General features: G+C 43.6%; 1 protein-coding gene across 1 annotated transcript; it reads left to right on the forward strand.

Annotated features, from left to right (window-relative positions):
* Positions 1–2,515: 2,515 nt before the first annotated feature.
* LOC122551468 (myosin light chain 1, skeletal muscle isoform) lies at positions 2,516–25,999 on the forward strand. The gene is made up of 7 exons (XM_087988949.1): positions 2,516–2,791; positions 16,063–16,090; positions 17,951–18,094; positions 18,223–18,396; positions 23,940–24,017; positions 24,138–24,180; positions 25,668–25,999. The coding sequence occupies exons 1-6, from the start codon at positions 2,666–2,668 to the stop codon at positions 24,164–24,166; spliced, it is 579 nt and encodes a 192-aa protein (XP_087845075.1). The 5' UTR covers positions 2,516–2,665; the 3' UTR covers positions 24,167–24,180; positions 25,668–25,999.
* Positions 26,000–26,212: the final 213 nt, after the last annotated feature.

The raw sequence follows: 26,212 nt of genomic DNA on the forward strand, positions 1-26,212 counted from the left end.
CCCATACTGTGGAGGGATGTGCAGGCTAAGTGGATTAGCCTGAAGAAGGGCTCATGCCCGAAACGTCGATTCTCCTGTTCCTTGGATGCTGCCTGACCTGCTGCGCTTTTCCAGCAACACATTTTCAGCTCTGATCTCCAGCATCTTCAGTGCTCACTTTCTCCTAGCCGTGAGAAATGCAGGGTTACATGGATATTGGGTCTGGGTGAGATGCTTTTCAGAGAGTTAGTGTGGACTTGATGGACCGAATGGCCTGTTTCTCCACTGTAGGGATTCTGTGAACGCCATTAGATCATTGCTTCCGCTCATATAGCTGGTCACTTAGAAACATTCAAGGTAATCAGGACGAATCAGCATGGTTTTTAAAATCATGTTTAAACAACTTATTGGAGTTTTTGAAGGAATAAACGCACATCGTGGATAAATGGGAGCCTGTTGATATACTTTATCTGGATTTCTAGAAGACGTTTGAAAAAAGGGGCCACATCAAACGATTTTGCAGAAATTAAAACTCATGATATAATGGGGGAGCAACGTGTACAGTATACCGTTTCAATGATGGGCCGGATGACCCCGTTCTGTCCAGGAGAGGGAAAGCGGGGAAAGGCTGCTGTGGGACTGTGTGTTTCTGCCGCGGGAATAGTGTTCGGAACTATCAGGAAGCCAGCCGCAGCCGCTAAGAGGTGATCGATTCCTCGTCAATTCGGGATGCGGTTCACAAACTCGGCCGGACAGGACAGCGCGGTGCACAACTTCCCACCATGCTAATTTTAACTGCTCACTTTGGCAATTGGGGCTGGTGGGAGACATAAATAACCGTGATTGCGGGGTGAATAGAGGTAATATAGGAAGGACAGAGTGGGCAGAGCCCAAAGCTGCACCTGAATTTTCCGAGGGTTGGGGGAACTCAGGATGCAGATGATCAGGGGACTCTGCACTGTCCCTGGACAACGTGTGTGTAGGTGTGTGTGGTGTAGGTGTGTGTGTAAATGTGTATGTGGTGTAGTGAGTGTGGTGTAGGTATAGGTGTGTGTTTAAGTGTGTGTGTGGTGTAGGTGTTTGTGTAAATGTGTATGTGGTGTAGTGTGTGTGGTGTAGGTGTGTGTGTAAGTGTGTGTGTGGTGTAGGTGTATGTGTGGTGTAATTGTGTGTGCAAGTGTGTGTGTGGTGTAGGTGTGTGTGTGGTGTAGTTGTGTGTGCAAGTGTGTGTGTGGTGTAGTATGTGGTGTAGGTGTATGTGTAAGTGTGTGCGGTGTGTGTGGTGTAGGTGTGTGTGTAAATGTGTATGTGGTGTACTGAGTGTGGTGTAGGTGTAGGTGTGTGTTTAAGTGTGTGTGGTGTAGGTTTTTGTGTAAATGTGTATGTGGTGTAGTGTGTGTGGTGTAGGTGTGTGTGTGGTGTAGCTGTATGTGTATATGTGTGGTGTAGGTGTATGTGTAAGTGTGTGTGTGGTGTAGGTGTGTGTGTGGTGGAGTTGTGTGTGCAAGTGTGTGTGTGGTGTAGGTGTGGTGTAGGTGTGTGTGTAGTAGGTGTGTGTGTGGTATAGGTGTATGTATAAGTGTGTGTGTCTGTGGTGTAGGTGTGTGTTTATGTATGTGTGTGCATGCGTGGGTGTAGTTTATGTGTAAGTGCGTGTGGTATAGGTCTGTATATGTAGATGTGTAGGTGTTTGTATATGTATGTGCATGCATGTATGTGTGTACGTGTACATGTAGGGCGTTCAGTTTGGCACCCGTTGGATTGATCTACCTTGTTGTCGGAGGTAAACAGCTAGTCCCTGAGACCCTGACAGGCGATACCAAACTGCTGCTCTCCTGGGTTGAGACTGTTAAGCACAGGAGGTTGCAGATCTGCACCGTGAAGGATAGTGTAAGAGAAGCTCGGCCGATCTGTAGGGAGAGGCTGTTTATGACGATTAAATTGAGCTTTCTTTTCTCTCTCTCTCCTCCGAGAGCAGCTGGCAGATCCTGCCTGAATTTCTCCAGGTACTGATCCTTCTCTCTGTCTTGTTCATGGACAAGGACAGTGCCAGTGATCGGAACCTCGCTCCGTGGGAGAGGGGAGAATGATGAGCTACTTGTGTGGGAGCGTCTCAGTGCCTAGAGACTGTCACATGCCCGGGGGATCGATGTCGTTATCTTTTTATTTTTAACCCCCCGCCCAGATGCTGCTTGATCAACACTTTCTGCAGAAGAGGTAACCTTGGCCAAAGAGGGAGGAATTCCCGCCCATTCCCCAAATGCCAACATGAAACCGGATCAGCTCCTGGTACTGCACTGGAATGTATGGGTTCAGCAGATCCGGACTGGGGTTCAGAGGCTCCCACACTGTACACAGGAGCAGCACACTGACCCCGGAGGGATACGGCTGGGGGGGGGGGGGGGGGAGGGGGCTTTTATTCGGGACAGTACAAGACAGCATTGAGGGAGAATTCCTGCCGGTTTGGTCTAGGGTCCCGACTCCATTTATAGCCCTGCCACCTTCCTGTCCGCCGTCCAATCGAGCCGCGTCTGACAGGTTTGTGTGGTATCAGAAAGCGCCATATATACCCCCCGCTCTGAGGCACGCAGTGTCCCAGCTCCGCACCACCAACCTCTGCTTGACTCCACGCGTCCTCCACCTGCCCTCTCTCTCTCTCTCTCACACACACCCCTCTCTGTCCTAAATGGCACCCAAGAAGGATGTAAAGAAAGCAGCGCCAGCGCCAGCGCCAGCGCCAGCCGCTCCAGCTCCCCCACCCCCGGAACCAGCCAAACCCAAAGAGCCGGCCATCGACCTGTCCAAAGTCAAGGTGAGTAATTGCCTCAGTCTGAATGTGTGTGTGTGTGTGTGTGTGTGTGTGCTATTGTGTCTCAATATGTGTGAATGTGTGTGCGTACCTGCTAGTGTCTCAATATGTTTGAATGCGTGTGTGTGTGCCAGTCTGTGTATCTGTGTGTGTCTCAATGTGTGAATGTATGTCAGTGTGTGTATCTGTGAGTGTGTCTCAATATGTGAATGTATGTCAGTGTATCTGTGAGTGTGTCTCAATATGTGTGAATGTGTGTTTGCCAGTGTGTGTATCTGTGTGTCTCAATATGTACGTGTATCTGTTAGTATGTCTCAATATGTGTGAATGTGTGTGTGTATATCTGTGTGTGTCTCAATATGTATGTGTGTGTGTGTGTGCCAGTGTGTGTATCTGTATGTCTCAATATGTGTGTATGTGTGTGTGTGTATCTGTGAGTATGTCTCAATATGTGTGAATGTGTGTGTGGGCCAGTGTGTCCTCTTTTTAACACACAGCTCCACACCCTTTCGCAGATGCATGTGGCAGGGATTACGAAGTGACTAACAAGTGCCAAGCAATAAAAGGTGTGAGCTGAGTCTGCGAGCTAGCCTTTTATTGTCTGCTCCACTGAGTGTTCCCCTGAAATCAGGTTTTGGTTTTGTTTGGTTACGGTGGTCGCTCGCCCCGGATCTGCCAAGTTCTCACCTTGCAGCCCGGGGGCTTTGCTCGAATCCTTGACGGACCCCCAGCTCCCCGGCTGCTCAGTCCTCCCCTCCCCGCCCACCACAGGGCGACAAAGTGGCTGCAGGAATCGCACTAAATATGGGAAAACACTCAAGACACCGCGGCTAACGTTACCAGGGGAATGTTGCTGCTTTCTATGGCTCGTTCATGCGGCCACCCTATTCTCTTGGCACAGCAGCTGGCCATTTGTTAGCCCGTGTCCTTAGGAACTACGCCACTTTCGCACTTAACTTTCCCAAGTTTCAGTGAAAAAAAAATTCACTCGGGAACGTTTCAAGATTGTTTTTCATCCGTAGCCCTGCGACACAAACATCCCTCATCAGTTTTCCAGGGTTCCCCGCGTTTCCAACATTTGGAGGACTGACTACTGGCATGGAGCTGGACCACTCTTCATTTAGGAGCATGTCCTTACTGATGACAACCCTGGGCCCCCTGTTCCTGGGCAAAACAGGGAGGTTTTGCATTGCATTGTAAACAGATTACAGGGTATGCCCTAAGCAACTGACACTTGTGGGTCCTTGAGTGTTTCTGCCTTATCTCGCTCCAGTAAGTGGTGTTCTGATTAAACTGGTGAGCAGTCAGTCGAATGGATTGTCAGGAGGCATGGCACTGATGCACAGTAAGTCTAAATAGTGAAATGACAGACTGATAAATAATACATCCCGCAACTTCCAGTCTACAACAGGGGAAAAATGTAAAAGTAACAGGGTAGGGGATTGGTCTGGGTGGAACACTCTTTGGAGGGTCAGTGTGGACTTGTTGGGCCTAATCGCCTGTTTCCACACTGTGGAGATTCTATGAACAAATCAGAAGGTCCAGAGAGAGTAAATATGAGGGGGGCCTCAGAACGGTTAAAAGTGAGAGGGGATCGACGAGGAGAAACGTGAAAGGGGCTCAGAGAGGATAAATGCCAGAAAGGGTCTGAGAGGAAATAAATGAAGGAGGTGCAGTAAGGGCATATGTAGGTGCAGCTCAGTGAGGGTATATGTGAGAGAAGTGCTGTAATTGTATATGTAAGAGGCTCCGTCAGTCTATTTCTAAGAGAGGTCAGGGAGGGGAGATATGAGAGTGGCGCTGTGTGGATATGTATGAGGGCAACTCATGAGGTAATGTGGCTCAGTGAGGTAAATGTAGGTAAGGATCTGAGGATATATATGAGGTTACGTGTGCGAGATTCTCTGTAAAAGTGAATATGAGAAAGACTCAGGGTAGGTATGTGCAAATAGTGAAAAAAAGTACGTATAAGAAGCACACTTACTGATGAAGGGCTTACGCCCAAAATGTTGACTTTCATGCCCCTCGGATGCTGTCTGACCTGCTGTGCTTTTCCAGTGCCTCACGTTTTGACTATATTTGTGAGAGACTCAGTGAGGATATGTATTTGAAGGCTTAGTGAGGGTATATGTGTGGGAAGCTCAATGAGTGTATGTTTGAATGGTTCAGTTAGGGTATATGTGAGAGGGGTTCAGTGAGGATATATGTGAGGGACACTTACTGAAGGTGTATGTCTGAGCTGTTTAGTGCTTGTATATACGTGAGAGGTTATGTGACAAGAGATATGTGTGAGGGTTCATTGAGGGTATATGAATGAGGAGTTCAGTAAGGGTGTAGGTGGAAGGGGCCCAGTGAGGGTATGTGTGAAGGTCACTCACTGAAGGTGTATATCTGAGGCGTTTAGTGAGGATATATGTGGGGGATACTCAGTGAAGGTGAGAGAAGTTTATTGAGGGTATTTGTGTGAGAGGCTCAGTGAGGGCACTTATGTCAGGGGCTCAGAGGACATATGTGTGAGAGATTCTATGAGGGTATATGTGTCAGGTGCTAAGTGAAGATATATGTGTGGGAGAAGATCAGTAAGGATATTTTTTGAGAGGCTCAATAAAGCTATATGTAAGGAACATTTGGTGAGTGTATATGGGAGGGGCTCAGTGAAGGTTTATGTGATAGAGAAGGCTCAGTGATGGTATATGTCTAAGAGGCTCATGGAGGGAGACACTCAGTGAGAGGATATGTGTGAGAGAAGCTCATTCAGAGTAGATATATATATCAGAGGCTCAGTGAGGGCATCAATGTCAGGCATCACTTATTGAGGATATACATAAGGAGCTCAGTTAGGGTATGTGTGAGAGACACTCAGAGAGGAGCTGAGAAAGTGTGTTTATGTGATAGGCTTAATGAGGTTATATGTATGAGGTTCAATGAGGGTAAATGTGAATGAGTACCCAGTAAGTGTGCTTATGTGAGAGGCTCATTAAGGGTATACTAGTGAAGCTGAAGCAGCTGTACAGGATACTATGGAATATTATGTTCAATTCTAGTGTCCCTGCTACCGGAAGGATATTGTGAAATTTGAAAGGGTTCAGAAAAGATTTAGAAGGATGTTGCCAGGGTTGGAGTGTTTGAGCGATAGAGTGAGATTGAATAGGCTGGGGCTGTTTTCCCTGGAGAGTTGGAGGCTGAGGGGTGACCTTATAGAAGGTTATAAAATCATAAGGGGCATGGATAGCATGAATAGTCAAGGTCTTTTACCCAGGGTAGCGGAGTCCAAAACTAGAGGGCATAGTTTTAAGGTGAGAGAGAAAAGATTTAAAAGAGACTTAAAGGGCAACTTTTTCATGCAGAGGGTGGTGTGTGTATGGAATGAGCTGCCAGAGGAAGTGTTGGAGATTGGTATAATTATAATATTTAACAGGCATCTGGATAGGTATATAAATAGGCAGGGTTTAGAGGGATATGGGCCAAATGCTGTCAAATAGGACTAAATTAATTTAGGATATCTGGTTGGCATGGGCGAGTTGGATTGAAGGGTCTGTTTCTGTGCTGTACATCTCTATGACCAAATGTATGAGAGGCTCAGTGAGGATACATGTGAGGTGCTCAGTGAGGGCGTTTATGTGACTGGCTCAATGAGGATGTGTGTATGAGGTTCAATACGGTAAAGGGTCAAGGGGCTCAGTGATGTTTATGTTTCAGACCTTCAGTGAAGGTATACATGAGTGAGTATCAGTCAGTGTGTTTGTGTGAGATGGGCATGTGTTTGATAAGGGCATGTGTTTGAAACTCAATGAGGGTAGATGTGTGAGGGGCTCAGTGAGGGTGAGAAAACGTGAGAGAAAGGCTCAGGACATGCATATGCAAATAGAAATAGTGAGGTTATATTTAAGATATGACCTGTGCTGAGGCATAGCAAGGGTAGACAAAAAAATGTCAGTGATGATATGTGTGATGGAGACTCAGAGAAGATATATTCGAGAGAGACTCACTAAGGTTATGGGTAAGTTTTACTCAGTGAGGGTAAATATGCGGGAGGCTCTATGAGGGTATGTGTAAGAGAGGTGTTGGTATATGTGAGAGGCTCTGTCCGAGAAAGGCTAAGTGAACGTATACTGGAGGGTAGCTCAATGAAGGCATATTAGGGGAGGTCAGTGAGGTATATGTGAGGTGGGCTCTGTGGATATATCTAAAGGAGGCTCAGTGAGGGTATGTGTGAAGAAGGCTCAATAAAGGTATTTGTGAGAGGGTAGGTATGAGAGGGGAAATATGAGGGTATATGTGAGAGTGATTCATGAGGGTATAAATGAAGTTACTCAGTGAGTGTAATATGCAGCTAAGGATTTGTGAGGGTACATGTGAGGGACGCTCAGACTAGGTATGTGCAAATGGGAAAAGGTGAAGGTATATGTAAGACATGATCTGAGTGAGGTACAGCAAGAGCAAACACAAAATGTTAAGGGAAGGTATATGTGATGGAGGCTGAGCGATGATATATTTGAGAGTAATGGTATATGTAAGAGACAGTTAGTGAAGGTAGATGTGAAAGAAGATTCATAAGAGATTATAAGAGGCAGACTCAGTAAGGATATAGGTAATGTTTACTCTATGAGGGTAAATACGCAGGAGGCTAAATGTGAGTATTTGTAATACAGACTCAGTAAGTATATATGTGTGAGGGGCTCAGTGAGGATATATGTGTGAGATGGTCAATAAGGATATATGTGTGATAGGCTCAGAGGAGTGTACATTTGAGTGAGGCTCAGTGAGGGAATCTCAGAGTGCTGGAATATTTTCTCCACAAATTGTGATTGACCACAATCAATTTACTGGCCTTGTTTGCCCATCACTTGTCTCTGATGGGAAGGGTTGCTGTCACATGGTTCAAATCTGATAAATGGAAAATGCCCCAGTTGCAGAGTGAGAATGGTGTTTGGTGCCAATAGATGCCTCTTCTGGAAAAGGGGTGGGGCAAGCTCACTTGTGTTGTGAATGCCAGTATGGTTCCAGAATAAGAGACCCACTGAAGTGTTGAAGTGGTTGTTGGCGAAGGGCATTCTTCGTCACTTCATTCACAAGACAAATGATTAAGTCTAAACTGTCTCTCGGAGATGTGGAATAAAAGCAGGAAGTTCTTTGTGTGATAGGGTCTGGGGCCATTATTGACCATCATAGTGCCAGTACCTGCTTCACTCTGGGACTGTACTAGTCTATTTCGTGTCTCTGTAGCTGGAGGCTGGATAAGGCCATTGCTCTGGAAAACATCTGGGCGGCACGGTGGCACAGTGGTTAGCACTGCTGCCTCGCAGCGCCAGAGACCCGGGTTCAATTCCCGCCTCAGGCGACTGACTGTGTGGAGTTTGCACGTTCTCCCCGTGTCTGCGTGAGTTTCCTCCGGGTGCTCCGGTTTCCTCCCACAGTCCAAAGATGTGCAGGTCAGGTGAATTGGCCATGCTAAATTGCCCGTAGTGTTAGGTAAGGGGTAAATGTAGGGGTATGGGTGGGTTACGCTTCGGCGGGTCGGTGTGGACTTGTTGGCCCGAAGGGCCTGTTTCCACACTGTAAAGTAATCTAATCTAGCATCTGGTCTCAGACATAAGTGGATGCCTGTTGACAATCCCCTTTCCTGGCACACACCATAGCACCACAACAGCACCCCCTATCCCTTCACTGCTTGCCCATCTGTCTTATCTCAATTTGTCCAGATGAATGGCTGTGAAAATGAAATGTTTAAATTAAGACCCTGAAACGATTACCATGAGCACATGCCACTTTCAGTCCTCATGTTGCTGCTGTCTGTCCATTAATATGGGCTAGGTTGCAAACCCAGCTGTTGTTTCAAACTGTCTCATATCGTTTTACTAAATGGAAAATTGGCTTTTCCAGTGGCATTTGCAATTGCTTGGCATGCTGCTAATTTGCTTGTTGACTGCTCGTTGATATCAAAATGTGCCTGTGCTTTACTTCCTTGTCACAGAGTCTGCTGAGAATTGGAAGATGGAAACAGAACATAGCAAATGCACTGCATTCAGTGAAAGCTAAAACCACAGTAAAATCTGTTCTCCTGAACAGGAAGCCAAGAGACTTTAATAGACAGGGTGACAGTCAGGCAGACTTTGTCATCTTCATGTCAATGAGGAGTTGCTACATAACCATTCTGCAACCACATACACACTGATAAATCAATGTAGATCTCATCCTCTCACATACCTTCTGTAAACACCGTTACTATATTGAATCTTCAATTGTCTAAAATTAGTTTTTTTTTAATTTGGAGACTCCACCATGTTTGCTGAGGCACAATATAATCAAATACATTTTTTTGCTTTGGTCGCTCTATAATCTCACCAAAGCAAACTTTAGCAGGGGCGTGTTGGGATTCATTTCTTACCCAACCTCAGAAAATCATTACCTTTTAAGCAGGTGTGATCCTCAGTTCTGCACCTGCTAACATTATGCGATCCTTAGCACCCACAATGCGGCATGGTGGCACAGTGGTTAGCACTGCTGCCTCACAGCGCCTGAGACCCGGGTTCAATTCCCGCCTCAGGCGACTGACTGTGTGGAGTTTGCACGTTCTCCCCGTGTCTGTGTGGGTTTCCTCCGGGTGCTCCGGTTTCCTCCCACATCCAAAGATGTGCAGATCAGGTGAATTGGCCATGCTAAATTGCCTGTAGTGTTAGGTAAGGGGTAAATGTATGGGTGGGTTGCGCTTCGGCGGGGCGGTGTGGATTTGTTGGGCCGAAGGGCCTGTTTCCACACTGTAAGTAATCTAATCTAATCTAATGCACTAATTAAAGCTACACTTCAAGCTTGCATATTCTGATTCTGAACCTCTACACAGGGTGTCAAGGCCCCGAATGATCAAGAAACAAAGTGAAATGAACCTCCTAACTGCAAAGGTTTTCTGCTCATGTCATACTATATTAGGATGGCCCTAACAGGAGTTTCAGATTCCAATTTCCACATCCATGTTGAGTGAAATATCAGTGTAAGATTCAATGAATACTTTTGCATATCTGTTTTCTACACTCACTGAAAGTTTTGTATAAATCCAGAGAGAGTGCTGCAGAAAAGTGGATTGAGGCTTCCTGGGGGTTGGGGGCAGGGTGGGGGGTGGGGTGGGTGATATGGTGGCTCTCTGTTTGGCACCATTAAGTACACAAACAATCACTTACAAAGACACTATAGCCACGCAGTCTGGTCAACAACAAAGGTGATTCCTATACTTCAGAGGCAATATAGAACAGATTCAGGGAAATACAGACCAGTTTGCATGCACCTACAGGAGGAAAGATGTAATGGAATTTAAAATCAAAAATGTAAATAAAGGACACCTAGAAATCTACAGTAGTCAGCATAAATTACAAAAAGGATGGTTTTACTTGAGCAATCTTAATCAACTTCTAAAGTAAGTAACAGAAAGGGTAGGTAAGGGTAATATGGCAAATATAAAATGTTTAGATTTTCAAAAGGCACGTTCAATTCAGTACACCACTGTCAGCTCATGATTAACATCAGAGGATGTGGGGCCAGGAGATAGGTAACACAACTAGTAACAAGCTGGCAACAAACACTGGGAATAAAAAGTGGCACTTAAAGGTAGTTACGGACAAAAGGTGGAAAGATGTTCCACAAGGGTTTCCTCCAGGTGCTCCGGTTTCCTCCCACAGTCCAAAAATGTGCAGGTTAGGTGAATTGGCCATTCTAAATTGCCCGTAGTATTAGGTGAAGGGGTAAATGTAGGGGAATGGGTCTGGGTGGGTTGCGCTTTGGCGGGTTGGTGTGAACTTGTTGGGCCGAAGGGCCTGTTTCCATACTGTAAGTAATCTAATCTAATCTAATCTAAGGATTGATGTTAGGACCATTGTGCACCAGTCATAAAAATCACTCAGACTCAGGAATCAGCAGTGGATAAAATTACTTTTTTTACTAAATACTTTTTGAGTTGTCAGAGGAGGTGGTTTGTTTCCAGCTTCCTAACAGCAGTTTATCATCTTGGACTTGAGATGATGGATCTGAAAGGATGCTTTCCCCTGTGGGAGAGACAAGAACTAAAGAATATAGTTTAAAATTAGGGGGTCTCTGACTACGATGAAGAGGGTCTTGAGTTTTTGGAATGCTCCCCTCAGTTAGCAATGGAGTTGGAGGTCACTGAATATTTTTAAGGCAATGTTAAATAGATTCTTGCTACATATGGGGTGACAGATTATGGGAGTAGGTGGGAATGTGGGTTTGAAGTTACAATCAGATCAGTGATTATCTTATTGAATGGTGTAATAGGTTAGAGGGCAGAATGGCCAACTCCTGTGTATGTTCATATGTTGCACCTGGTCTCCATATTCCCACGCATCCCTAAATTCCTTTACTTTTACACTGACAGGATCATTATTAATTAGTCAAACTAAATTACTTTTACTACTTTTAGGATTTCAATAACCTGGACATTCTGTTTGATCCAGAGAAAAGTAGGGAAGTTATGTTAAAGCTTGTATGGACGTTTGAATAAACATGTTTAGAAAACTATCTTCAACTCTAGTTTCCACATTACAAAGAGAAACTACAGAAGCTGCAAAATGACTTACAAGCACATTTTGTTTGGTAAAAGAAAAAGGCTGAGAACAGGAAAAATACAGTAAACTGGTCTGAATACCTGAAAATGGAAGTCCAATCCATACATTTCACAGGGTTTTTTTCTGTTTTGGTTTACCGTTTTTTTTTCCCCAAAGGTGACCAAGGTCTTTAAAATTAGGAAGGTGCTTGACAAGTTACTTAGGATAGGGTTGTGTTTCTATTTGTTATCTGTTGGGGTTCAGTGATGGGGGCTGGGGGGAAAATGGGGGATGGGTTGGAGGATGTGATGGTGCAAGACCACAGACTGAAAAGGATGACACTGCTACCTCACAGTGACAAGGACCAGGGTTCGATTCTAGCTTTGGGTAACTGTATTGGGTTTGCACATTCTCGCAGTGTCTGTGTGGATTTCCTTGGGGAAACATAGTCCCACAGTCCAAAGATGTGCTGGTTAGGTAGATTGGCCATATTAATTGCCATAGTGTCCAGAGATGTGCAGGCTAGCTCAATTAGCCATGGGAAATGCAGTTTACAGGTGGGAGGGGGTGGGGGATGCTCTTCAGAGGGTCAGCGTGGAATTGATGGTTGAATGGCTTGCTTCCACATTGTAGGGAGTCCGTGATAAATGCAAAATAGTCACTAGTATTCAGGACAAACTTCCTTAAAGAGAGTGAGATTTGAATGTCAAGCTCGCCACCACGTGGAGTATTCAAGTGAATGGAATAGACTTAATTAAGGGAAGCTGGACAAATACATGGGGAGAAAGGAATAGAAGTATATGCTATTTTGATTTGATGACATACGGTGGGAACTACTGGTCTGAAACGTAGAAAACAGGCATCAGCCAATTGGACTCAATGGTCAATTGTGCTATAAATTATATGTGGTTGTGAGACTAGCATGGCGTGAGGTATTAAACCTAGGTACAACAATTGGAAGAGGTTACACAGATAGGGAGAGAAGGAGGGAAAAAGAAGTTTTTTTGAAAAGAAGAATAAGAATTTTAAAATTGAGGTATTGGCAGGATCAACAGCCAGCATAGGATAGTAAAAGAAGGAACGGTGGGAACAAGAAGTTTAGAGCAAGGCAACAGAGATTTTGATAATCACAATTATATCGTGGATGGCATACCAACTCAAGAGACCAATGAAGTAGGCTGGGCTGGAGATAGAAAGTATAACAATAAATGTTTCACACAACACCAGGTTATGGCCCAACGTATATTTGGAAGCCCTAGCTTTCAGAATGCTGCTTGTGAAGCAGAACCATAAGACACAGAATTTATATCAAAAGATTACAATGTCATGCAACTGAAATGATATATTGAACAAACTTACATTGTTGTTAAGTCTTTCATCTTTTAGAATGGGTTGCAGGTTTTGGTTCATTAATATGTAAATCCCAGAACTTCTTTTAAGTAACATTCTCAAGACTGAAGGTTGAATTAAAAAAAAAATGAAATCTCAGCTCAGACAATGCATTAAAGGTGGGAGGTTAGGGTCTGTCTGTATCTCAATCTTGAGTCAGACTGGTTCTGTTTACAAAATGGGATTTACAAAATAATACATGAATTGACTACCTGCAGGCTGTGCATTTTTTGAGCGAAAAATAATGTATCTGCAAATATAATTCTGCACATACAAATTCACCCCATACACTTATATGAGTGTGCGCATGCAGGAGAGAGTGTGTGCATGTAAGTGTGAGTGCACGTGAGTGTGTTTGTATGTGTGCAAACTTGGTAAAGTGTGTGTGTGTGAATATGATGGGTTCATGTCACACTACCAGTGACCCCACTGCACTATACACTCTCTCACACACACAAGCACACACACACACTCTTACATACTCACACACTCAAGTAGACCCTCTCTTATACACATTCTCTCTCTCACACACACACCCACACATACTCCTACACTCACACATGCACCCTCTCACAGGCTTAAACACCATCACACACACATATACACTTTACCAAGCTTACACACACATACTCTTTCACGTGCACTCATACTCACACACTCTCTCTCCTGCCTGCGCACACACATATAAGTCTATGGGATGAATTTGTATTTACAGAATTATATTTGCAGATACATTCTATTTTGCTCAAAAAATGCACAACCTCTGCAGGCAGTCAATGCAGGCAGTCAATCCATATAATATGTTGTAAATTCCAATTTGGAAATAGAACCAGTCTGACTCAATTGGGATACAGACAGACTCTAACCTCTCACCTTTAATGCATTGTCTGAGCTGAGACATTACCTATTTTTTATAAAACCTTAAGTTATCTTGAGAATGTGACTTAAGAGAAGTTCTGGAATTTACATATTAATGAACCAATGCAACCCATTCTAAAAGATGAAAGACAACAACAATCTAGGTTTGTCCAATATATCATTTCATTGAAACTGTGTTGCTGGAAAAGCGCTTTTCCAGCAACACATTTTCAGCTCTGATCTCCAGCATCTGCAGTCCTCACTTTCTCCTATATCATTTCAGTTGCATGACACTGTAATCTTTTGCTATAAATTCTGTGTCTTATGGTCCTGCTTCACAACCACCTGATGAAGGAGCAGTGCTCCTGAAGCTAGTACTTCCAAATAAACCTGTTGGACCATAACCTGGTGTTGTGCGGTTTTTAATTTGTCCGTTCCAGTCCAACACTGGCTCCTCCACATAATACATGTTTCAGCAGCAAAGAAGCTGAGGCAAACACAGAGAATGCTGTAAAAACTCAGTGGAAGGTCTGGTAGCATCTGCGGAGGTAGAAACAGAGTTAACCAATCAAGTCCAATATGACTGTTCTTCTATTCTAAAGAAGAATCATGTCTTCTATTTTCCTCTGATGAGAGGTGCTGAGGCAGGTGGAAAGTGGGTAATGTTACACACTGTAATTGGACTGACTTGATGAAGGATGTGGCCAGAACCCTTGTCTAGAATACATGGGATATTAAAACACTGACATCTAAAGTAATTGATTTTAATTACGTAATAATAGTCTCAGAGAGGAGGTAAAAGAATTTGGACATGTTATAATCCGCGTCTGTGATGGTGTGACCTATCATCCAATGCTGGGCTGTGAATTCTTCACCATACCAAGATATCTAGGAATCTGAAGTGAAAACTAATTTCATTTGTGTTTTTCAGTAACTACTTAACTTCTAACACCAAGGCAGATTTTAATCAGACCATATGTGTCGTCAAAACAGAGCTCATGTTATTAGAAAGCAAGTTTTGACATAGACAGTTGAAGAAATTTGGGATTCTTCCCCAAAGTCCTGTGAAGGCAAGGGAGTTAGAGGCAGATCTGAATAGCTTATCAGTTGAGTTTATGAGGGGTATGGCAAGAAGGCAAATGACGTGTGAAGGAAGGAGAGGAACATCTTACTCCTATTTTATGGTCTATGGAATCTTGTAACATGATATAAATAATTCCCTGTAAAAATGCTTTAAGTCCTTTTACAGAATGGACTATTTGCATATTTATCCAGTGCTTTTCACAGAGTGAGGTCCCTCCCCAATGAGTACCCAGCCAAGTGGGAGTCACTGACTGAGCTGAGGGGTCAACGTAAGGAGGAAAGTTCCAATAGAGGGTCACTGACTGAGCTGAAGTGGTCAATGTGAAGAGAAAAGTTCCAACAGGGGGATCACTGACTGAGCTGAGGTGGTCAATGTGAGGAGGAAAGTTCCAACAGAGGGTCACTGACTGAGCTGAGGTGGTCAATGTGAGGAGGAATGTTCCAGTAGGGAGGTCACTGACTGAGCTGAGGTGGTCAATGTGAGGAGGAATGTTCCAGCAGGGAGGTCACTGACTGAGCTGAGTGGTCAGTGTGGGGAGGAATGTTCCAGCAGGGAGGTCACTGACTGAGCTGAGGCTTTCCGGCCGAATGTGCTGACACGTTGCAGGCTCCTTGCTGCCTGAAAAGTCTTGGTCCCAAAATAGGGCGGTGGTGTATTTCTGGCTGCCGTCTTCGTGCCCTAAGAAAGTTGAAGCACTCGGGAGCAGGGGGAGGGTCCGGGCGGGGCCGACACCTGATGCCGCTGGCCCCAGCAACTGAGCAGCCGCATAAATATAGGGGGAGAGGCGGCTCTTCGGAGAGCACCGTCTGTGGGAAAGAAGAGTCTGTCCTCGGTGTCGCTGCTCCTGCGGATCCTCAGCCATGGTGGGTGTTCCTGCTCACTCACTCACATTCTCTCTCCTCACTAATTCATTCCACATCTCAGTGATTTTGCAATGTTTCAAAGTTCTGTTTTCTTCTTGCCTTGCAGTCATTCTCAGCAGACGAGTTGGCGGGTAAGTGTTGACCAGGAGCCCCCGGTGCTGGCTCAGCTGGCCGGGACGATGGGAGGGGAAACCAGCGCGGTGCCTGAGGGCGGTTACTTCTCCTTCAAACCCATCTTCTCCTCTTTCTATCTCTATCCCTCTTTCTTGCTCTATCTCTTTCTTTCTCTCTATCTCTTCTCTCTCTCTCTATTTCTCTTTATTTCTCTCTATCTCTTCTCTCTTTTTTTCTCTCTCTCTCTATTTCTCTCTTCTATCTCTTCTCTTTTTCTCTCTCTCTCTTCTCTTTCTCTCTCTCTCTCTCTATCTCTTTTTCTCTCTATCTCTTTTTCTCTCTCTCTCTATCTCTTTTTCTCTCTCTTTTTCTCTATCCCTCTATCTCCGTTTGGGTTTCTCTCTTTCTCTCTTTCAGATCGAGTTCAGTGCGGAGCAGCAGGAAGGTGAGCAGCAGCTCTTCACCCAACCTCCCCAGTCCCCCTTCTCTCTTCCCCCACCCACCCCTCCGAATCCCCGGACTGGTAACGGGGGGGAGGGGGCGGTGGAGTCGGGAGACATAGAGCAGGAAGATCGGCACCTGGGCACCGCTCCCGGGTGGAGGGAGGGGGTGAGAGACAGGGAGGGAATCGGTCACTCCTGGGGAAAGGTGGGTCACTCCCAGGAGGGTGGGGTTAGGTGGGTCATTCCTGGGGGGGAGGTGGGTCACTCCCGGCCGGGGTGGGGGAGGTGGCCCACTCCTCGGGGGAAGGTGGGTTACTCTGGGTGGATGGATCACTCCCAGGAAGGGGGGGGGGGGCAGTGGAAGGAGGGTGGAGGAAGTGGCTCACTCCCTGGGATGGGGGAGGTGGCTTACTCGTGGGGTGGGGGAGGTGGGAGTGTGTGTGGAGATTGGTCATTCCTGGGGAATTGGGGGGAATTAATCAGTTTCAGGGAGGTCAATTGGTCAGTTCTGAGGGTGTTGACCATGGCTGTGGATGGTGAAGCGTCTGAGGGTAGAAGTGATGGATAGTGAGTAGAAGGTAGGAGGGAATGTAGGGGTGGAGAGTGTGTGAGCCTGGGGAGTCTGGGGATGAAGAATTTTGGATGTGTGGGTGCCGTAGTTGGTAAGTTGTTTTTTATTTTCATTGTGTAGAAAGGTATAAAATGTGATTGTGTACTGACAGGGAGAATCGGGAGAAAGTGAGTACTGCAGATGCAGGAGATCAGATTTGAGAGTGTGTTGCCTGAAAAGCACAGCAGGTCAGGCAGCATCCAAGAAGCAGGAGAATCGATGTTTCAGACATAAGCTCCTTGATCCTCATTCTTCAAGAGGAGCTTATGCCCGCAACATCAATTCTCCTGCACTTCAGATGCTACCTGACTTGTGCTTTTCTAGCTCCACACTCTTCCACTCTGACCGGGAGAATCACCACATTTGGAGGGCAGAGCGGTTGTCAATTGGGCATGGTTAGGGACTGAGAGATTTCACAAACCCATTTCTGTCACAGAAAAGCCCTTGTGAATGGTTAAGGAAGTTGCCTAAGAGTAGTGTTAAACAGAAGATTTGTCCTTTGCAATTAAACTAATCAAAATATTTTTAAAAATGTTTAAAATTATTAACGGCTGGAACAACCATGCCACGCTAATAATGGCCACTGGTATCTTGGTGGCTGTGGGAGATTCCATGTTTCAGTTAGCTCCACATAGTCATTGCTCCTGTTCTGAGTGAACTGCTCAACATAGGAAATGTTAAAGGTCACAGTCTTGAAGGCTGCGTAAGTGATCTTTTGAATAGCTTTGCTTATGTTGCTAATGGACCTGGCACCAGAGGGTTTAAAAGAAAAGTAAAGTAACTAGTAAGAACAATTATCAGGGAGAAGGCGAGCAAGTAGCTGACGTGTGTTAATTTCAGCCAATCCATGCTTCATTTGCTGGATTTGCTCATAAATAAGTGTGTTATCTTTGACTGAATGATGATGAAACATTTGGATACTGTTATTCAAGGTTCTTTCCCGTTATCTACTCCCACACTGTACCTCACCAGAAGGGATCATTGGGTCATCCTTTAAAGGTTAAAACTATAGACTTGAATATGCAAATCCGAGCGAGCAGTTTGCATGTCATCCAGTATATTCACTATGACTCTTGCTTAGATTCTACAGTACTTTTATCCTTCCTGTGGCATGTATAGCCTAAGCCCTTGAATTCAATCTGAATTGTGGAGCAGTGAGACCGGATCTGTGTTTTTACTGCTGTCAGATTTTCCTTGCAAGTATTTTTTATCCATCCTGTGATGTTCGTCAGTGTTGTTTTCTCTTCCATAGATTTCAAGGAGGCATTCCTCCTGTTTGACAGGACTGGCAATTCCAAGATTACACTCAGCCAGGTTGCAGATGTCATGCGTGCTCTCGGCCAGAATCCAACCAACGCTGAAGTAAAAAAGATCCTGAACAACCCCAGCACCGAGGGTAGGTCCCTGGCTTTGGATAAATGGCCTCAGTCTGTGCTGTTTCGTTTTGTTTTTGTTAAAGACCATTGGTCTCTGAGGGAACTACCAGAACTTTGTGGCATTTACCTTTTTCTGCCTTTGTTTTAGAGATGAACAGTAAATCCATTGACTTTGACCAGTTCCTGCCCATGCTCCAGGCAATGGCAAACCACAAGGACCAGGGCTCCTATGAAGACTTTGTTGAGGGTCTGCGTGTCTTTGATAAAGAGGGCAATGGCACTGTGATGGGGGCTGAACTTCGCCACGTGCTGGCCACACTGGGTATGCAATATTTAACTACGATCATAAACCAGAAAGGCAAAACTGTCATGAGCAAAATAGAATTTGAGCATTTAGAAATGTTACTTTTGAAAAAATGACGTTTCTGGATGAGATTCTACTGTGTTTACTATCATTGTTTGAACAAGTTGTAACCAACATAATGTTTCCATTTAAGCTAAATGTTTCTAAAATTGGGATGATCCTGCTTTCCATATGAAGGAGTGGGATGAGGTTTTTTTCTTTTAATAAAAAAATTGTCAGGGCATATCCTCTATATTGGTTCAGGAGATCCAACTACTTCACAGCCAGTTTTGCACAGCAAGGTCTCAAGTTCATGGAATTGTAATGGTGCTGAAGAAGGCCCCCTTGCCAGCACATCAAATGAGCATCATTAAATAGTGCCAGTCTCCTGCTTTCTGCCCATACCCTTGCAGATTATTTTTATTCAAATGATTGCCCAGTGCCTCAATTGAACCTGCCTCCAGTACATTTTCGGGTAGTGCATTCCATGGGAAATGTGTAGGGAGAAAGCTTTTTCGTCTCTCACATCACATTAGCTCCTTTTTGCAGATCACTTTAAATCTATGCCCTCTTTTTCGTGTTCCTTTTACAAATGGGAATAACTTCTCCCTGTTCACTAGCCCATGGTTTTGAAAGTCTGTGTCAGATCTCCTTTCAGCCTCCTTCTTTAAGGAGAACAGTCCCAACTTCTTCAATCTTTCCTTATAACTAAAGTTTGTCATTCCTGGAATCATTCTTACAAATCACTTTTGCAGTCTCTTGAATGCTTTCACATTCTTCATATAATGTTGTGTCCTGCTGGGATCTTGTACAAAATCAAATCACCCCTTTCTATTGTACTGAATGGCCCTGTTAATAAAGCTGAGGAAGCTGTATACTCGTGGCCTCTCCACTCATCCTGTCATCTTCAATGATCTGTATTCATATACACCTTGATGCTGTACCTCCTTTAGAATTGTGCTCCCAATTTTATATTGTCTTTCAATGTTCGACTGAAAGCCATTTGTCTCTCTTTTCTCTATTGAACCTCACCTGCTACTGATCTAACAACTTGTCTATGTCCTCTTTAAATTCTACACTGTTCCTCCTTGTGGTTTACAATTCTTCTAAGTTTCCAGTCATCTGCAAATTTTCAAATTGTCACCTGCACACCAATACCCGGATGTTTTTATATTGGGCATAGCATGAATCCTGACACCACCGATCCCTGGGAAACTCTACTGCAAACCTTCCTCCAGTCTGGAATATACCCATTTGTTATTACTGTCTATTCCCTATCACTCTGCCTGTTTTGTATCCAGTCTGTTAATGACTGTTTCATTTCATGATCCATAACTTGCCTCAAGTCTGTTGTGTAGCACTATGTCAATGCTTTGTGGAAGTCCATGTATAGGACATCAACAGCCTTCCCCTATTAACCCTCTCTGTTACCCCTTAAAAAAGAAAGGAGATAAATATAGTGATTGCAATGAGGTCAGCCAGATGGGACTTTATAGAATGAGATCCCTAACTGGTGCTGTAAATCTGGTCCAATCAGGGAGCCCTGGCTGACATATAAACAGGAGTGTCAGACGTCCTGTTCACTCTGGGTAGCTGAATCAGTGTCAAGGACTCCCCACATCATAGAGAGACATAGAGATGTACAGCAAGGAAATAGACCCTTGGGCCCAATTTGTCCATGCTGACCAGATATCCTCACCTAATCTAATCCCATTTGCCAGCACTTGGCCCCTCAAGACACCTTTTAAATGCTGAAATTGTACCAGCCTCCACCACTTCCTCTGGCAGCTCATTCCATACACACATCACTCTCTGTATGAAAATGTTGTCCCTTGGGTCCCTTTTATATCTTTCCCCTATCACCCTAAACCTAAGCCCTCTAGTTCTGGACTCCCTGACCCCAGGAAAAAGACCTTGTTTATTTATCATATCCATGTTCCATATGATTTTATAAACCTCTATAAGGTCACCCCTCAGCCTCCGCTCCAGGGAAATCAGTCCCAGCCTATTCAGTCTCTCCCTTGAGCTCAAATCCTCCAACCCTGGCAACATCCTTGTAAATCTTTTCTGAACCCCCTTTCAAGTTTTACAACATCCTTCTGATAGGAAGGAGACCAGAATTGCAAACAATATTCCAAAAGTGGCCTAACCAATGTCTTGTACAGCCACAATATGACCTCCCACAAAGGTGACTTGGTGACAGGATACCAGACTCTTTGGATTTATTCCAATAAATTGAGGGGTGGCACAATGGCTCAGTGGTTAGCATTGCTGCCTCACAGCACCAGGGACCCAGGTTTGATTTCAGCCTCTGGCGACTGTGTGGAGTTTGTACATTCTCCCCGTGTCTGTGTGGGCTTCCTTCACGTGTTCTGGTTTCCCCCTGCAATTCAAAAATGATGTGCAGGTTAGGTGAATTGGCCATGCTAAAAAATTGCCCAGTGTGTTCAGGGATATGTAAGGTAAGTGCATTAGTTAGGGCAATGGGTCTGGGTGGGTTGATGTTCAGAGGGTCGGTGTGGACTTGTTGGGCCTAATGGCCTGTTTCAACACTGTGGGGATTCTCTGACACTTCTAAATGGCCAGTGAATCTGGCGGTGGTGTTGAGAGAAATGTTGGCAGAGACACTGAGGGAGCTCCCTACTCCTCTGGTTTGGGAATACCTAATGAAACAGGTGTTCCAATCTCTTTAACGACTTATACAGGCATTTGAGAGGTGAATGTAAGAGATTGATTGATTAGAAAATGAGAAAGACTGTGCAGGCTGTAGAAATGTATAACAGATGAGGATTAAGTGAAATGAAAATAAAAGGGAACAGAATATGCAGAGAAGAAGGGTGAATAAAGCTGATAAGTCATGATCCTATCTAATTTGTATTTCAAATAGTGTGGAGGAGGTGCCAAAGCCAGTTGGGGAAGTATTAAAGCCAGTTGGAGCAATGCAGAGTCTGTCAGAGACTGTGGGGAGGCATTGAAATGGTAGTACTTGGTTTTTATCTTTGTGTAGATTGGGAAAATCAAATGGGCAAAGGTAGTGATGAGGAAGAATTCATAAATATATTTAGGAAAGTTTCCTAGAACATTATGTTAAACGTTATTGAACCAGCGAATCAGGCTATTTTGAATCTGGTGATGTGTAATGAGATAGCTTTAATAAATGATATCTGAGTGGAAGATTTTCTCAGGAACAGTGACTTGAATAAATACTTTGCATCAATCCTCATTGTAGAAGAACTTGTAGCATTCCAAAAATATTAAATAAATCAAGGTGCTAAAGGTGGGAAGGAAACAAACATATCACTGGAGGAAAAAGTGCTAGGGAAACTAATGGTGCTAAATACCAATAATTTCCCTGCTTTTGAGGATATTAAAGTAAGTTGCTGCAAAGATGGTGGATGCACTGCTAATAATCTTCCAAGAATCCTTACATTCTGGAAAAGTCCTGGCGGAGTAGAAAACTGCCGGTATAATATCTTTTTATTCAGAAATTGAGGGAAGTAAATAAAATCTGGTGACTATAGGTCAGTTAGTTTAACATTTGTTATTAGGAAAGGTTAGTGTATTGTGAAGGATGTAATTGCAGAGCATTTAGAAATATGCAGTATGATCAACCAGTGTCAGCATGGCTTTCTGAAGGGCAAATCTTTCCTGACAAACTTATTGGAACTCTTTTGAGGAGGTAACAAATTGAATAAAGTGCAACCAGTAGGTGTAACGTATTTGAATTTTGATAATGTCCTGCATTAGGGTACTAAGAGTCCATGGTGCTGAGGGTAGTTTATTAACATGGATGGAGGATTGGCTAACAAATAGGAGATAGTTAGGCTAAAGGAAGTATTTTCATGATTGCAGCTAGTAGTATGCCACAAAGATCATTGATGGAGCCATGATTATTTACAATACATATTAATGACTTCTGTTAAGAAGGTGAATGTAAATGATGCCAGTTGATAGGATGGCTAGTGGTGATGGTTGACAAAGTATACAGAGATAAAGAGACTGGTTAAGTTAGTGGGCTAAGGCTTGGTAAATACATATAATGTGTGAAAATATGAGGTTATGCACTTTGGCTGGAGGAGTAGGGGAGCTCAGTATTACAAACCTCCCACATATTAATTCTGATCTCTAAGCACCTTCTCAGTAGCTATAAGACTGTATTCTGCACTCTGTTCTGCTACGCTGATGCATTTTGTATGGTGCAATAGCATGCAAAACAGCACTTTCTATTGTGTCACAGTATGTGACAACAATCACTCAATCAAGATGGCAGAAAGTTACAGCTTTTGAGAGAGGTTTGGGTGTCCTTGTCCATAAGGCTAGCATTCAAGTTCAGTTAACAGGGAGGACAATGGAATGTTGGCCTTCATTTAAAAGAGAATGGAATATAAAAATAGAAGTTTTGTAAAACAAGAAAGTAGTAAAACCATGGTTGCAATACTGTTAAAAGTTTTTGGCCCCTTTTTTTAAAATTTAAATAAAGATATACAGTAGCATTGCAGATTGACCAGAGAAGGCAGATATCAAGTGTAGTGTGACTCTTATAGGAAGAGTTTGTATAGGTTGGGTTTGTACTTATTGAAGTTTAGAGGTTGATGGGTGACTTCATTGAAACACAAGATTCTTAGAGGTCTTGAAAGAGTAAATGCTGAGACATTGCTTCCCCATGTGGAAGAGTCTAGGATCAGAAGGCATCATCTCAGAGTAAGTGCTGAAGATTTAACACAGATGAGGAGGAATTTTCTCTGAGGGTAGTAAATGTGAGGAATTCTTTACCACAGAGGGCTGCTGAAACTGAATCATTTAAGTACATTCAAAGCTGAGACAGTCAGACTTTAAGTCAATAAGGAGGTCAAGTGCTATGAGGAAAAGATAGGAAAGTGGAGCTGGAAATGATCATGATCTCATTGAATGGTAGAGCTGACATGATGGGCTGGGTGACCTGCTTCTGCTTCAGTGTCATAGGATGTTTACGTAACCTGATTTAGATATTGCTGTTCATGAAGTTTCACCTGCCTCCCTGCTCAGTGAGCAGATACTCTTTGCATTGTATTCTCCTGGAACTCTGGAATTTGTGTGAACTACTTGTTTTAAACACACACCTTTTATTTTCTTTGTGTGACAGTTTTCTTTAGTTGCTGAGAATTTTCTCAGTCTGTAACATAAGGCTTTTATTTTCTTGGAATAAAACAAAGGACTGTGGGTCCTGAAGATGTGAAACATCTGTGGAGAAAAACCAGAGTTAACGGAGTTCTGAGGAAGGTCACTGAACTCAACACTAACTCTCCACAGATGCTGCCAGATCTGCTGAGATTTTCCAGCAATTTCCATTTTTGTTTTATTTCCTGGCCTGTTTTGGACATTGAAATGAAACGCCTCCATTTTGCCGAGGCACTGTTTTAAAAATTTCCAGGAATGTGGAGAGTAGTCGTGAGGGTTATAATCACTGGACTGAATCTTTGTGAAGAAGAGCATTGTTTGCTTTGAGGGAGATGTTAATACAGTGATCTGTTTATATACACCAGGTGAGAGGCTGACAGAGGAGCAGGTAGAACAACTAATGGCAGGTCAAGAAGATGCCAACGGCTGCATTAACTATGAGGGTAGGTGTTTGAACAAAATTGGGCATCTCCCATAATTCTGTCATCTTTTGCAATTTGTTCAAATTTATTTTGGAATCTTTTATTTCTGTTCTGTTATTAATTTTCATTTCCTTTTGGCAGCTTTTGTCAAACACATCATGTCCATTTAAAATGGATCCCCATGGTATGCATTTTGCATGTTTTATATTAGTTGCCTGGTTAAATTTGTACAATTTCTTCTTTCCCAGTAGGATTTGTTTTACTGTGCACCAACTGATCACTGGTAGCCATTTTATTCTGCAAACCTAACTCTGAAACATTATGCTTAATATCCAGAAAGACCTGTTTGAGTGAATAAATAACCCAAATTTTACTACTTTTAAAAAAAAGTATTTGGGCATACAGAGACATGATTGGGAGGAATAAGGAGAACAAGATTTGGTCTTGGGGCAGAAAGTTGCCAGTATTCTTGTACAGTGAGTCTGTTTTAGGCTCCTGTCCAATGGCACTACATGTTTAATTGTGACAGTTTTAAATAATACCCCCCTCCACCCATCCAGTCAGCAAATATTTAAACTGCCACAATTAAACGTGATGTTTTATAGTTAATTATAAGGGTGGTGTGGTGGTTGTGTGGTTAGCACTGCCGTTACACAGCTCCAGGGACCCAGGGTTCAATCCATCCTTGGGTCAATGACTGTCTGAGTGGAGTTTGCATGTTCTCCCCATGACTGCATGGGTTCCTACCGGATGCTCAGGTTTCCTCCCACAGTTCAGATTTACAGGTTAGGTAAATTGGCTGTGCTAAATTATCCGTAATGTGCAGGCTAGGTAGATGAGCTATGTTAAGTGTAGGGTTACGGGGATAAAATGGGGCACTGGGTCTGGCTGAAATGCCCTTCAGAGAGTTGGTGTGGATGCAACAGGCCAAATGGCCTCTTTTTGCACTGTGGGGTTTCTATAACATGGATGTGTGACATTGAAACCATTCTAAATGTGAAAATTACTTGAGCAGGGTCAAGAGGCAAGATCTGTGTGAAATGTTCTTCACTGTTTTCAGGATAGGGGTGACAGGCTAAGGTCAGCATTTATTACCATCTCTAATTGTCATGCAGAAGGTGGTGATGTGCATTTTTAATGAGTTTCACAATCGGTGTGGTGAATATATCTCCCATGAACAATTAATTAGGAGTTCAGTGATTATGACTCACCGATTAGGAATGGTGATGAATCTGAGTAAAGCAGTGGTAATATCACTAGACTGGTAATCCAGAATTCTGGGCAGATGGTAAATACAAATTAGAATAAAGAGCTAGTCAAATAGTGACCACTGTTAATGATTATAAAAACTCACGTGGGTCACTAATGCCCTTCCTTTTTTAGAGAAAAAAATCTACCATCTTTACTGATCTGGTCTACATGTGATTCAAGACCACAGCAATGTGATGACTGACTTTTCTTAACTACCCACCAAAATGGCCTAGCACATAATTTGGTTCAAAGGATGGGCAATAAGTGCTGACTTTGCTGCATTTTGGAGGGAAAGTGGGATTATTATAGTTATGGTGGAAGAGCAGTGGTAGATAGGAAATTGATGCTTTTAAAGTCAAGTTTGAGTGACTGGTTCAGTACTCCACCTCATCACTCATGCTATTTGTCATTTGTTTCCAGAATTGGTGCCTGTGGTTCTAAATGGCTGAACATCTGACAGGGCCAGGACATTACATTGTGGAACTTGTGCCTTTCTGACCAATGCGAGTAATCTCCTTTTGTTTGGACTGTGCAAGAATCACTTTTTTTTTACTTGGATCCAATGGACTGTATTTCAAACAACAAAATGAGGAAGAACAGAAATAACATTGAAATTTGCAGTGACAAACCTGATGGATAGAACTACTCAGTTTGTCCATGATGTTTGACACAGTTGGAAAGTGCACGTGGCTGTCAACATCCAATAAAGTCTCAGTGGCCACTCTGTGGCTGTATATCCAGATTATACCCCACACATGACTCTCTTTCTTTATTAAGTCTGTACAGTGTACTTTTAAAAAAAAAGATACATAACATGTCAAAAAACTGCTTGTGCTTTAATTCTCATCAAGTACATGGTTGTGATGACCCTGTTCTCTGAGGAGTTTTGGAAAGACTGCTCTTTGTTAAACACCCAGCTCTGTTAATTAAAAAGATTTACCTCTCTCCTTCAGAAAAGATGAGTT

This window comes from Chiloscyllium plagiosum, unplaced genomic scaffold, assembly GCF_037043375.1.
Source record: "Chiloscyllium plagiosum isolate Xiang-an unplaced genomic scaffold, Cpla_swu_hap1 HiC_scaffold_7, whole genome shotgun sequence".
Lineage (NCBI taxonomy): Eukaryota > Metazoa > Chordata > Chondrichthyes > Orectolobiformes > Hemiscylliidae > Chiloscyllium > Chiloscyllium plagiosum.